Source organism: Brachionichthys hirsutus, chromosome 19 (genome assembly GCF_040956055.1).
Source record: "Brachionichthys hirsutus isolate HB-005 chromosome 19, CSIRO-AGI_Bhir_v1, whole genome shotgun sequence".
Classification (NCBI taxonomy): Eukaryota; Metazoa; Chordata; class Actinopteri; order Lophiiformes; family Brachionichthyidae; genus Brachionichthys; species Brachionichthys hirsutus.
In genome coordinates this window covers 6,524,641-6,538,226 of record NC_090915.1, presented here as the reverse complement: position 1 = coordinate 6,538,226, position 13,586 = coordinate 6,524,641, and the positions used below count along the sequence as shown (strand labels likewise).

The 13,586-nt window shown below is 47.4% G+C and overlaps 2 protein-coding genes across 2 annotated transcripts; both read left to right on the top strand.

Moving 5' to 3' along the window:
* The first annotated feature begins 328 nt into the window (after positions 1–328).
* Positions 329–9,104, top strand: fpgs (folylpolyglutamate synthase). The gene is made up of 15 exons (XM_068752894.1): positions 329–475; positions 2,136–2,264; positions 2,424–2,477; positions 2,733–2,797; positions 3,267–3,381; positions 4,115–4,192; positions 4,646–4,707; positions 4,972–5,074; positions 5,647–5,724; positions 5,921–6,068; positions 6,316–6,402; positions 6,685–6,835; positions 7,135–7,210; positions 7,571–7,637; positions 7,864–9,104. Exons 1-15 carry the CDS (start codon positions 329–331, stop codon positions 8,235–8,237), a joined length of 1,734 nt encoding a protein of 577 aa, XP_068608995.1. The 3' UTR covers positions 8,238–9,104.
* Positions 9,105–9,995: 891 nt separating this feature from the next.
* On the top strand, positions 9,996–13,571 carry nadk2 (NAD kinase 2, mitochondrial). The gene is made up of 12 exons (XM_068753338.1): positions 9,996–10,275; positions 10,395–10,483; positions 10,572–10,660; positions 10,732–10,813; positions 10,953–11,036; positions 11,528–11,702; positions 11,783–11,844; positions 11,962–12,057; positions 12,268–12,323; positions 12,404–12,457; positions 12,541–12,664; positions 12,747–13,571. The coding sequence occupies exons 1-12, from the start codon at positions 10,024–10,026 to the stop codon at positions 12,883–12,885; spliced, it is 1,302 nt and encodes a 433-aa protein (XP_068609439.1). The 5' UTR covers positions 9,996–10,023; the 3' UTR covers positions 12,886–13,571.
* Positions 13,572–13,586: the final 15 nt, after the last annotated feature.

Here is a 13,586-nt window from a genome sequence, read left to right as displayed (position 1 = left end):
TATACATTCAATCAATCAATCATAGATTTATTGTCAGGTACACAACAATCACATAGAACAACCACTCGAAAAATGTAAGATAAATAAAACCAAGCAAATAATATAGGTCTACAATTAAATAATAAAGTAAAATAAATAAATTAGAACAAACTGTGTGCGTTGTTTTACATATTTTTAGTATTTGTGAATTAAGTAAAATTCAAGAATAAAAATAGTAAACATGAACATCGGAATTATAGTTCATCAATCTTGGGGGCGTGTTCTGACGTCATGGCATATATGCAAACGACAGTCCCTGTAATTGCATCCAGCTTCCTGTGACAGCACGATGGCGCGCATGTCCCGCGTGCGGCTGCTGGGGGCCGCGGTTGCCGCGCGGCTTCGAAAGGAAGCCGGTCAGAGCAGGTCGGCGGGCCCGTCGGTCGGTCGCTTCAGCACGAAGACGGCGCGTCAGGTCCCGGGCATGGAGTACCAGGTAGGCGGCGGGTCCGCTGTCTTTGTACCGGCAGCTAGCGGGCTGGCGAGCGGCGTGGACGCGTTCCTAATGGAGCGTGGCTGGCCGGGACGACTCGCTGTTGGGCTTCCAGCGTCGGTGCCACATTCGAGCCGTGCGTGAAACTCTGACGTCATCTGTGAGCGGCCGTGTCGTGACTGTTTTCATTCGGTGCAACGTTTAGCTTGAATGTTTACCCGGTTTATCGCAAGTTAATCATATAACCAGCTGTTGGTCGTTGTTTGTTCGGTTTAAGAAGCAAAATAAAGACCCCAGTTATGGCAGCATATGCCAAACTCCTGCCTTGGTTTGCTTAGCGTATACTTTATTTTCTTTTTTATAAAATTACATTCACCACATCCACCTGAGCTATAATTAAGTTGATAATTATTTAGCAGGATTATGAAAGAAACTGCTCCAGATCCAGGTCACCATGTGCATCCAGGAATTTTTAAATATAACACTGGGTTATTTTATTTTATTTGTGCTCCGAGTCCTTTTCTAGATATTGATATTCAGAGTAAGGACTCCAAAATGATTGTTATTTTCACTCCATTAATCTAATAATTGTAACACATGTTGCGTCCCCTTTGGCTCATGGGAAATAAGCGAACGAACGTACAACCGGATGTAAATTGGTATCGTAACGTTGTTAATTAACACAAGCTAAATGTATTGCTATTTACTGCTAACAAAAGAGAGTACGAGGAAGTGGGTGCTGCTCGAATCAGAGAGAATCAAAATGCATAAGGTATCTCGCTCGGAGGCGGTAACCACGACGACATCACTCCACTAACTTGTATAATAATGTCAAAGGTGAGGCGGCACCCTTACATGGAGTGTTTTATTGATTTGGTTTCTTAAAGAGGCAAATATTTAAGTTGCTTTTGTTGAGCAAACTATCCAAAACAGTCATGGAAATAATAATAATAAGTCTTCTCGTGCCACTACAGTAAATATGAAACTGCCACACGCAGCTGGTTAGTTATGCTTAGCGTGTGTGTGTGTGTGTGTGTGTGTGTGTGTGTGTGTGTGTGTGTGTGTGTGTGTGTGTGTGTGTGTGTGTGTGTGTGTGTGTGTGTGTGTGTGTGTGTGTGTGTGTGTGTGTGTGTGTGTGTGTGTGTGTGTGTGTGTGTGTGTGTGTGTGTGTGTGTGTGTGTGTGTGTGTGTGTGTGTGTGTGTGTGTGTGTGTGTGTGTGTGTGTGTGTGTGTGTGTGTGTGTGTGTGTGTGTGTGTGTGTGTGTGTGTGTGTGTGTGTGTGTGTGTGTGTGTATATATATGTATATATACTGGGGCAACTTCATTTAATCCTGTGATCAGACCAGGCAGTCGGCATTTGTTCAAGCCATTTCTCACTTGCTCTTATTTTCCGATGTCTTATAATGTGTCGTACTGTTTCACCTCCTAACATCCTCCCACAATGCACCAGAGAGCTTAACACTACAATGTCCGATTTGGTGAGAGGCTCAGGAGGAATGTGAATCCGTCAGTCGCGAGGCCCTGACTGATTTCAGCTTCTCACTGAACCTGTGCTTGTTGAATGAAAACGGCGTGTTTTCCTGCATGTTCCAAGCTTCTGGATGACGATTTGCTTGTGATGTCGACTTTATAGCGGCTTCTAACGCTTCCCTTTATGTTGCAGGATGCCGTTTGCACTCTGAACACGCTGCAGACCAATGCCAGTGCTCTGGATCAGGTACGGCGGGAGCGCAGCAACCCTCAGTTGCAGCTGGACGCCATGATTGGCTTCCTGGAACGGGCCCGACTTGGAGTGAGTCAGTTAAATTACCTCAAATAGAAAGCGGGACGGGTTATTAGAGAAGTGACGACGACGTCAAAGATTACAGGAGGTACACTCGTCTGGTGTGTACGAGTACACGTTCCCCCGAGTTTTACCTATGCTTTACTTGTGTGTCTGTGTACGTCAAAGGTGGAGGATCTAGAGCCTCTCAATATCATTCATGTGACCGGGACAAAGGGCAAGGTGAGCTGACGTGTGTGTGTGTGTGTGTGTGTCCCCGTGTGTGTGTCCGTCCCACTTAATATGTGATCCTGACAAGTCACATATTGCCTTGATTTAAATACAGGAAAGGAGCGTTTGACTTCCAGATAATTGAAATGCTCGGTTCCTTCCCTAGTGAGCTCTCTGCAAGCCGTGACGGGAGGTTTTCCCGAACTTGTGTTCTTCGAATGTGACAAAACTGTTTGGACAACTTGTGTTGGCGTCTCCGTCTCTTAGGGTTCGACGTGTGCCTTCACCGAGCAGATTTTAAGAGGCCACGGCTTCAGCACCGGATTTTACAGGTGAGACTGCAGCAGATAAATGCGACGTAAACCCGTCGCTACGGGGCCCCTGAAGGGACCGAGAATTATCTGAACATGGAAAACCGTCTGCTGTGCACGAGGAACGTTCTTGAAATATTTTCCTGTCGGATCTTTAAATGATCCGGTGCAGATAAATAGTTACGTACCGGTAACCTAGAGACTAAAATGTATTATTATTTTTGGCCCCTATCTATTCTGTATTCAGTTGCCAGTGCAAAGAAAGTTTGCAAATGCATTAAATGTTAAGTTTTTAAGTGTTTTTTGGGGGGGAAATTAGCTGAAAGAATATAAGAAATCTAAACTGGTGTCGTTACTATCGTCTTGTCGATTTCTTTTGAATTAAGACTCAAACGGTTGATTTGCGTATCCAGGAAATATTTGGCCTCCTTTGAAGTTCCAAAAGTAATTCACACAATACGAATGCGTCCTTCTTGGTTCTTGGTCACAGTTCCCCGCATTTGGTCCAAGTCAGGGAGAGGATTCGAATCAATGGCCAGCCAATCGGAAAAGAGCTCTTCGCTAAATACTTCTGGCAGGTGTATGGTCGACTGGAGGAAACGAAGGTAGGTCCTGTGAACGGTTCCCTTTGGAGACTGGAGCCGTTGTTGGACTGGTCGTGCTGCTCCTTCGCTTCCTTCGGTAAAATGACTCGCCGGTTTAACTTTAGTCTTTGATTTGTTTTTATCTGATTTGTATTCCGTGACTGGGCAGGACTTCGACCTTAGCTGTGTCATGTAATTGAATATAAAGACATGTTTGGGTGAATGGGGCCTGCATGTGACAGCTTGCAGTACTTTGGTCACATGACCTCAATGCAGCTTCTAATTTGAATCTTAATTGTTGGCTATTTGTAGAACTGATTATTTGGGTCGTGTGGAGGAAGGGAAGAACCGGAAACGCAACTTCTGAAGCGATATAACCAATAAACCAAAGTCGATAGAAGGTCAATGTTCTCTCTGTTTCTGTTTAGGGCGCCACTAAATGTTGAAAGGAGCTGCCGCGCGATTGCAGTTTTTAAATGTACTTATTTTTTTCCGTTAGTGCTCGGCTTTAAATGGGATATTGAACTAAATAAAGATCCGATTTTTATGACATTGAACGGTTCTATTCATCTAAATAAGGCAAATTTAGATTTATCATCTAATTGTCCATCTTGAATGTTCAGGTTAAAAGTGAGTGGCAGGTAAGACCCGAATGATTTTAAATTTAAACGGCAAGCCATCGTAACGTTTGCAGCTGCCGCTGTGAATTATTGACGGAAAGTTTCCAGCCTTAATTTTCTCTTCTCCTCTTCAGGAGGCCCACGACGGGGCGATGCCGGCTTACTTCCGTTTCCTCACCATCTTGGCCTTCCACGTGTTTCTCCAGGAGAAGGTACACCTGTTGGACGCATCAGTGTCTGTATGCATGTCGTCAGTAAAAACACGCACGTGTGTGTGTGTGTGTGTGTGTGTTGGTAGTGAAATAAGCAAAGCAACACCGTGTTTTAGCAAATCTGACCATCATAGTTATGTTCTGTTTGCAATACCTGAAAAGACGTGAAAGCTGCTGTGATGAGCGGAGTAAAGAATGTTTCTGGAATTGTTCTCATTACGGCTACTACTTCTAGTACCAATACTTGTATGACGACTACAGCTATTTATAATAATGAATGACTGAAATACCAGTTTTTTTTAAAGACATTTATTCTAAATAAATATATTCATCTTGTATTATAATTTCTGCGCTGGATCAAAGTCCTGGGTAGATGGACTGCTAGTATCCTCATCCTCAGGCCGGATAGAAGTGCAAATACTTTAGTTTACTTGACGACTAACTTGTCTTCAGGTGGATGTAGCTGTAATCGAAGTTGGGATTGGTGGAGCCTATGATTGCACCAACATTATAAGGTGAGACTTCTAGTATACTGCATTGTGGTAGTATACTAGACGTACTCTGTGGTACTTGGTAATATGAACGCACTTGGATTTTCAAACGTTTTGAGTATATAATTACGCAATGTGTCTTCAGTTATTAGCTTAGTTACACATTTGGTGAACCATTGGACATAGGGACTGATATTCTACCACAATAGAAGTTGTAGCTAGTTTTGTCAGTGTAGTAATGCTACTAATGTGTTTCTTTTCCTCTTCTTCGTTGTTGTATCCCGGCAGGAGGCCGTGGGTTTGTGGCATCTCCTCTCTCGGCATAGACCACACTCAGATTCTTGGAGACACCATTGATAAGATCGCCTGGCAGAAAGGCGGGATCTTCAAGGTGAGTCATCGCAAAGTGGGACTTTGTGATCTGATTAAACGTTTGATCACCGGTCGTTAACCCAACCGAAGGTAGTCGAGGTGTTTTCACTGTCTTTGTCGCTGTAGACATTTCGGACCCGGTAGAACAGTGTTTAACAGTTAAAGTGTAGAAGCTGAACTGCAGCTTTGATGCGTTTCAGTTTGTTCTGGTTGCTGCACACAACAAAGAACATTCATGCTCTGCGTCAGGTTCAGTCTCTGATCATTGCCTGCTGGGTGCAGCACAGCAGTCGGCCAATCCTCCTCTACCAACTGTGTTATTAAAACCTGTTTGGTCGGAAGCCGAGAATCGGCTTTCTCCTTAATAATTAACTTTAATTGCGTTAATTAACGTGCAACCGGTGTTCCCACTGCTGCGCTCCGACCACGGATCTGTGGTCGAGTAGAACCAGATTGGATCAGGATGGTGTAACATTCCCTGATATCACTTTAGGGCCGTGTCGCCGACCCGTGGTTCCTGCCCGCTGTTGAGCCTCGGTGTGCAGCGTGTTCTTCTTCTCGTTAATAATGCTGCTGCTGCTGCTGTTTCAGCCAGGAGTTCCTGCCTTCACCGTCAAACAGCCAGAGGACGCGACGGCTGTGCTGAAGGACAGGGCCGCAGAGATAGGAGTAAGTAACGGTTCGAGCAGAACGGCTTCGACGCGGTGAACCCTAATAGAGATTTACACAAACACATAAACAAATCTCTTGTTTTTTTTTTTATCATCCTTCACATAGTTCGTTAGGGTGTGGAACTTAAAACGAGTCTTTGTTGTTGAAGCCCCGTGTCCTGCTGCTCCGTTTGATGTTTAACTTCCTTTTGTAGTGTCCTTTGAGGGTGTGCCCAGACCTGAAGGAGTACCAGGTGGACTACGGACCTTTGTGTCTGGGCCTGGCGGGGCAGCACCAGCACCGCAATGCCTCCCTGGCCCTCCAGCTGAGCCATACTTGGCTGCAGAGACGCTGGAATCCAGGTGGGATTATTTGACCTGTATACGGTGGGTCAAAGAGAACTGGTGTAGCACTCACTAGCCACACACGGTCATCAGTACTGGTTACAGTGCTGTAATCGCATTCAGTAGTGGGTAGCTGTTATTACACATACAGCCGGATAATGTGTGGTTGCCACTTTCCTCTGCTCGTGTGTGTGTGTGGGGGGGGGGGGGGGGAGGGGGGACAGAAACTAGTCTGACCATAAATGATAGTGATGTCCCATCTCAGCAGATGAAAGCTTTACCCCCACCGGTGGTCAGGACGCGGGTCTCCTTCAGGCGTCTCCCTTCAAGCCCAGCTCCATCATGGTGAAAGGTGAGTTGAGGGAGATAATCCGTCGCTGTTTATTAGAACCGAATACCCGCCGGGTTCTATATTTGTTCTGGTTTGCTGCTTTTTTGGAACTTATTCTAAGTGTTTAAATTAAACGCTGCTAAAGCAAATGTTTCTTTTTTTAATTGAGGGGGGTATTTCCTAGTAAATGAATTATTTACCACAATTATGTATAAACGGTGTCTTTCGTGTTCAAGTTGATTCCTTACAGAACTGTGATGTTCCCCGAGACGCTGTGGTCTCATCAGTGTTGTTGGGTCTCAGGGCTGGCGGACACAAACTGGCCCGGGCGGAGCCAGACCGTGAAGCACGGCGCGGTCTCCTACTTCTTGGACGGGGCTCACACCATGCGCAGCATGCAGGCCTGCGTGAACTGGTTCAGGGAGGCTGCCGCTCAGCACGAGAGAAACGCAAGGTGAATATCTGTCCCTCATGATCAGTTGTTGTTTTTACAGATTATCCAGTAGAGCGGCAGCAGAGAGCAGGAACTCTTCTTTGTCTACACTGAACAAGACTGGGTTTGTGCGCCGTTGCTTCCACCAGGGACGTTCTGTTGTTGACGGCGTTCGTCTGTTTGTTAGCAGGATTACGGGAAAACTGCTGGATGGGTCTTGATGAATAAGAATCTGAAGCTGGGTCTTGGGCTGACTTGAATTTTGAGAGCGAATACATTCGTGTAACAGAATCACTGACAGTTAAATGGTTGTGTTGTAGTGGACCCGTGGCCAGAGTTCTGCTGTTCAACGCCACAGGAGAGAGAGACTCGGCGGCTCTGCTTAAATTACTGACGGTAAGTACAGCTCGCACAGCAGAGGCCATTGTCTTAGCGGCAGAGTAGAGCGTCGTGGGTGTTGTAGTTGGAAAATATTAGTAGAAAAACAAACAAGTGAATCTGTAGTTTTCATTTTCCGTTTATAACCCCATGGCTGAAATAATTGTTTGGCAATTTCCAGATCTGATGCAGATTTTGCGCCGTCGGGCTGAAATGTGAAACTCCAGTTGTGTCGGGCATAAAGTAGTTTCACTGCATCTGCATCTTGTAGCAGTAATAAAATAGATGTTTAACCTGGTTTGGAGATGAGTCGCTCCTCTGTAGTGCAGGAGGAGACCACTAATAAACGTCTAAACGATCTTCTCTTGTCTCTTTTAGCCGTGTCGTTTTGACTTTGCTGTGTTTTGCCCCAACATCACTGAAGCCATCGCTTCTTGTAATGCAGGTGAGAGCATCGAGCCGTTGCTTTCTGACATCTGGTAGCTGAACATCAACTTCTGTGTGAAATTTACTAAGTGGGAAATTGTTGACTCTCTTTCCAAAAAAAAAAAAGATTTTAAGTCATCCCTGTCCTCTGTCTTGACTGTGTTTAAAAAAAAAAAAGTAAAGTGCTTGTGTGCAGGAAAAAAAAGAAAGTGAACCTAATCAGCCGTCTGTCCTCCGTCTCTCAGACCAGCAGAACTTCAATGTCTCGGTTGAGAACATGTTGACCCGCTGCTTGGACAATGAGCGCAGCTGGCATGTCCACAACCGCCTGGGGAGCCACAAAGGTCAGCAGCTCCTCATCGAGGAGGGCCCTCTGGGCCCTAAAATAAAAGGGGACGCTGTGGTCTTCCCCTGCATCCTCAGCGCCCTCCAGTGGATCACTCAGGGCAGGGACTCGGTGGTGGCGAACCCAGCTAACATCGTCTTACCGGTTAAACCCAGCGTCACGGCCAGAGCCGCTCCTCTCCGTGGCGCAGCTGAGATCCAGGTCCTCGTCACCGGAAGCCTCCACCTGGTGGGAGGAGTCCTCAAACACCTCGACCCAGCGTCCTCTAATTAAATAAACCGTGCCGAAATGTGAAAGGAAGCCTTTGTGACGGGGGCTCTCTGATTAGGGACATGCGGTGTGGAGGTGGAGGCTGCACACGGGTGCCGTTGTCTTCACAGCTATTTCTAGGAACCTGCTAGTTTGGACGAAGGCAGATCCGGACGTCCCCGCAGCACCCAAAGCCTTACAGGTGATTGGCACTAATGTGTGGAGCACATGTCTGTCTTTTTTTCTTTTCTATGTTTACATGATCTGCAGACACTACATTGCCATATTGTGCACCGATTTGACCTGGAAGGAACTCTGCCAGACCCACAGTGCTGATTACTGTGACATTTATAGAAACTAAACAAGCGTAGAAGTGTTGTAAGGACTTCATGGTTTCCTTTTTTTTTTTTCACACACTTTAAATTAACAGTCGAGTTTGGATGGTCTGAATTTGACAGTTCTCACACACACACACACACACACAGCCTTATCCTCTGCATTGTAATTGTGCCAATATGCTAACACAAGTGTTGGTGTCAGATGAGATCCTGCATCTGTAAAATTCTGTGTAACTTATTTGATGCTGGAATGGTAAATATTTAAGTTGTCCTAAATATGAAGTTGAATGAATTCACCTTTTTGACAGCTATCGTATATCTGTTTAATGGTGAACTGTATAAAATAAGACTAAGGTCATGATCAATGAAGATAATATTTTCAGCTTCAGTTGCGGTTCGTCCATTTAACACATGAAATGCTTCACATTAAATTTTGGAATAAAACACGATACGGTCATTGAAGTTTTGTGGTTTTAAACTTTCCACTGTAAAGTAGTGACTCTTATCTGCTCTGCTCTCAATTGTGTCAGAATAAATTATGGAATGCAAATTTGCCCATTGATTGTCTAATGGTCTGTCTTGAGGCTAAAGCGATTCACATTAAAACACGTATTTAGGGGCTTCCTATTGGAAAATATGCCTTCCCTTGCATCAATCAGCGACTCGTACGTTGATTTAATGAAAATGGGAAATAATTTCTCTCAAACAAATTAAAAATAGATGCCATTCACAGAACACTAGTAGGGCTACGGCTGACATTGTCTTTGCTTTGTCCATTACTGTCTCCTAAGAATAGCACTGTGCCCCCCAAATATCCCAGAACAGTGTCTGCCCTTCAGAATGTCCGTTTTTCGGTCTGAATAGCCGGATAAGATGAATAAACAGCTTGATCTTCAAGTCTTTGTTGGCTGAACAATGATTTATCAAAAATGATCAAAGTATTAACAGAAGTTCTGCTTGTCTTTTGACTTGAATCAAGCGCAAAGGAGAAATGGGCCGGAAACGACGTCACTGCCACGTCACTTTGATGTGATAGTCACGTGTCCAATCAGATTAAACTAGCGCCGCAAATCCAGCTAGCGTGTGTGTGTGTGGGGGGGGGGGTTCTCGTGCGTGGTCGCGCATACTGAACCGCTGCGCGTGTCGGTTCGTGGTAGGGGTCTGCGTGTGCGTGTGCGTGTGCGTGATATGCGGTGTGTGTGGCGAGCTAGCTAGCTACTTTTAGCTTCTTCATTAACGTAGCGCTAATCCCACCGATGTTAGTAGAGTAGCGAGTTAGCTCGAAGCTAAGTGCTGTTTTAGTTGGTCCTCTGAAGGGGGAGACGGGGAAGCACCGAGTTACCGGCGGCTAACGGAACTCCGTGCAGCTGGTGACCTTCTGATAGCCTCCGCTCCGTGGTCGGGACCCCCCCCCCCCCCCCGGCGGAGCGCTTCTAACGGGACATGTCGCGGTTGCGCGGTCGCTCCTGGTAATGGCTCGACGCTCAGCGGTGAACTTGCTGCGGTTCGGGGGTCGAGCCGTCAGCCTGCTGCGCGGAAGCTCCCTCCGGCCGCTCCGCGCCTCGGCGGCGTGCAGCTCCTCGCAGCCCGGAATCGGATTCAAAGCAGACGGAATCGGATTCAGACCGGAGAAAGTGGCGGTCGTCACGAAGACGACGCGGTACGAGTTCGAGCAGCAGCGGTATCGATACGCGGCGCTCTCTGAAGACGACTTCAAACAGCTGGTAACTTTCAGCTGCAGCTGTTTGTCCGCGCAAAGCAAAAAGGTGGCCCATTAATTAACGCACACACACGCACACGCACACGCACACACACACACACACACACACCTGTCTGTTTACAGCTCGCTCTGAAGGGCTCCAGCTACAGTGGCCTCCTGGAGAGACACAACATCCACACCGTGAACGTGGAGCATGTTGTGAGGAGCCTCCGGTAAGATGTCCGTCCCCCGTCCCCGTCCCCCGTCCCCCCTTGCGGCTTTTTGCAACTCTTTGTGGTTCTGTCATTTTGTCTTTTGCAGGAGTAAAGGCATTGAGGTGCGAGTGGTGAAGAGGGGAGAGTACGATGAAGGGGTGGTGCGCTGGGCGGACACCATCGTCTCTGCTGGAGGTAAGGGACCTGGGGGGGCCCCTAAAGCCTCAGATCCACCATACCGGTCCCCTGACTGCTTGTTTTCTCAGGCGACGGGACGATGCTGCTGGTTGCCAGTAAGGTTCTCAGTAAGGACAAGCCCGTCGTCGGCGTGAACACGGACCCGGAGAGGTAAGACGTCGGAAGGTTCGGACCCGAGCGCCCGACTCCGTCGGCTCCCGGGAGCTGCTCCGGTCTAACGCCCCACCCCACCCCCCACCCCCCCGCGTCTTCAGCCGAGTTCGTCTTCTGTGTCTTTCCTCGAATCAAGGTCAGAAGGTCACCTGTGCCTGCCGGTGCGGTACACGCACGCCTTTCCAGAGGCGCTGGAGAAGCTCTGCCGCGGTGAGTTCAGGTGGGTCCTTCACCTGCCTGAGGAACGTGCTGCCCCCCCCACCCCCCCCCAATGCTTCGTCACTTGTCTTCCACCCATGAAATATCGTGGGCGTTGAGGTAGTGTCTCAAAATGTTGATATTTAGGTTTTGTTTGAAGATCTGTCGCATTTTGAAATATTTTGTGCAAGTACTTTGTAGGACTGCATATTTTGCTCATTTTAGTCATTTGTTTTTTAATTCTCTTGCTCGTAATCTAACACTAATCTCAAATTTGGAACTGTTTCTTTAATACTTGGGTTTATTTTTTTTATTCCTCACACCTCTAGAAAGCTTTAATCATTTAATCGTGGGATGTAATCGCTGGGAAAGACTCGGAACCTGTAAAAACATTGTGATCGGGTTTCACGGAACTATGGCTCAGAGGCTAGGGACGTTAATGGGACGATTATGGGATGGCCCACTGGTTTAGTCGGAGGCTAGCTGTGCTCACCTGTCCTGCGCTGCGTTCAGGTGGCTGTGGCGTCAGAGGATCCGTCTGCACCTCGAGGGTACGGGGATCAATCCCACCCCCGTGGACCTGCACGAGCAGCAACTGAGCCTGGAGCAGCACAGTCGGGCTCACCGCAGCGTCGCCACGGAAACCCACGGGAGTACGAGTCCGCTCTGTGCGCGTCGTCCGTCTGCTGTCCCCGATGGGACGGTTGATATTCTTATTCGGTGACATTTCATTTCTCAGGTGAAGCAACGCAAGATGAGAACTCCAAGCCCAGTCTCCTCCCTTTAAGGAGCCTGAATGAAATCTTCATAGGGGAGTCTCTGTCCTCCAGGTGCGTCCGTCTCGCCCGTCCCCCCCGTCCCCCCCCCCATCCCTCCATCGTAACGCTCGTCTCTGTCCAACACAGGGTGAAGTTAACGTCCTCCCATCTTAACCTCTTGCTTCGTAGGGCTTCTTACTACGAGATCTCTGTGGATGATGGCCAGTGGGAAAAGCAGAAGAGTTCAGGACTCAGCATTTGCACAGGAACAGGATCCAAAGCCTGGTAAAAGTGACTCACGGCCGGCTTAAGTTAGTACAGTACTCTGGGTTGTGTACTTTTTCTACTGTTTACCCATAAAAAGTAGCTGGTGCCACTGCAGACCTCTTACTGGGATCTCTACCAACGTTTTTGAGTGGTTCTGTTTGCAGCCTGCAGTAATGCCGCCCCCTAACGCTCGGCCGGTTGTCCGTCTTCCTGTCTTCATGTCCTCAGGTCTTATAACATCAACAAACTCGTCGAGCAAGCTGTGGGGGAGGTTCTAAACATCGGTAGGTGTATCTGCTGGAAATAAAGCGGGTCGGTTTCTAAAACGCCGGACACAAATGACAAAGGGTGTTCCTCGCTTCAGGAAAATCCCAAACGGGTCTCGACATCCCGCTTGATCAAGACTTCGTTCAAAAAGGTGAGTAGATCCTCCCCACGTTTCTAGCTGTAGGTGTTTGGGTACTTTTATTTTGATGTGTGTGTGTGTGTGTGTGTGTGTAGTTACGGACAAATACAACGAGGCTCTGGTGTTCGGTCCGGACGACAGGCGTTTGTTCTACAGCATCAGAGAGCCCATCGTCAACAGAGTGTTCTCCAGCAGTCGGCAGAGAGGCTTCGCCAGCAAGTCGGTACACGCCCCGCCCGCTCGTTGAAGGAGCTCACGGATTGGTCGTTTTGACGTTGTGCCGTCTCTGCTGCGCACACAGGGTGTGCGTTCGGTCGCGCTGTTGGGACGCCTGCATGGTGGTGGACGGCGGGACTTCATTCGAGTTCAACGACGGGGCGATCGCTACGATCAGCATGAGCGAGGAGGATCGGCTCCGGACGGTTCTCCTGGAAAACTGATTCAGAATGGGGAAAAGGGCGGGGCTCTTTATTCTTCAGAGGGAACCAGAAAAAAAGGGAGGAAGTCCTTCTCTGGTCGATTAAATCTAATCGGATCCATTATTCCGGCTTCTCTGTCTTCCTTCTGTCCCGAGTCCTCCGGCTCCTCTGAAGATGTAAGGCTTTTAACGCGATGCTTAAACCATCAGTTTATTTTGAAAGGGACGCAGCCGCTTCCTGAAAGCGCAGACGAGGTTTGCTGATGTTTTTGGAATCTGTTTTTTTCTAGCCATTCGAACCTGTAGTCTGTGATCGTGGGAGGACTTTGCTTCACAGAAATGTCTCGTAACCCTTCATGGAATGCGTTGGACGTGCTGTTGAAGCAGTATTGTCTAACCCAGGGGTGGGCAAACTTTTTGACTCAGAACCTTCCTGTCAAGCTCTTTTTTAAACTTCCTTTTTTTTTTTTGAACAAGCTGTTAAGCCTGCGAAGTTTAATTCTAATTGAATTCTTCAAATTTCTTGTGAAAATCCATCGACTCTTGGATTATTTATTTTTTTGGGTGCTTTAAATTCTCGAGCGGTGTAGGTTTACAGCAGTGGAATATTTCAATAAAATTAGATTTAAGAGTACCTTTCAAATACTACAGGCTAAATTTGACTAATCCTGTAAAGGTTGCATTTCATTGATGAAATAAAAAAACTTCCAGTCATCCCCGTGG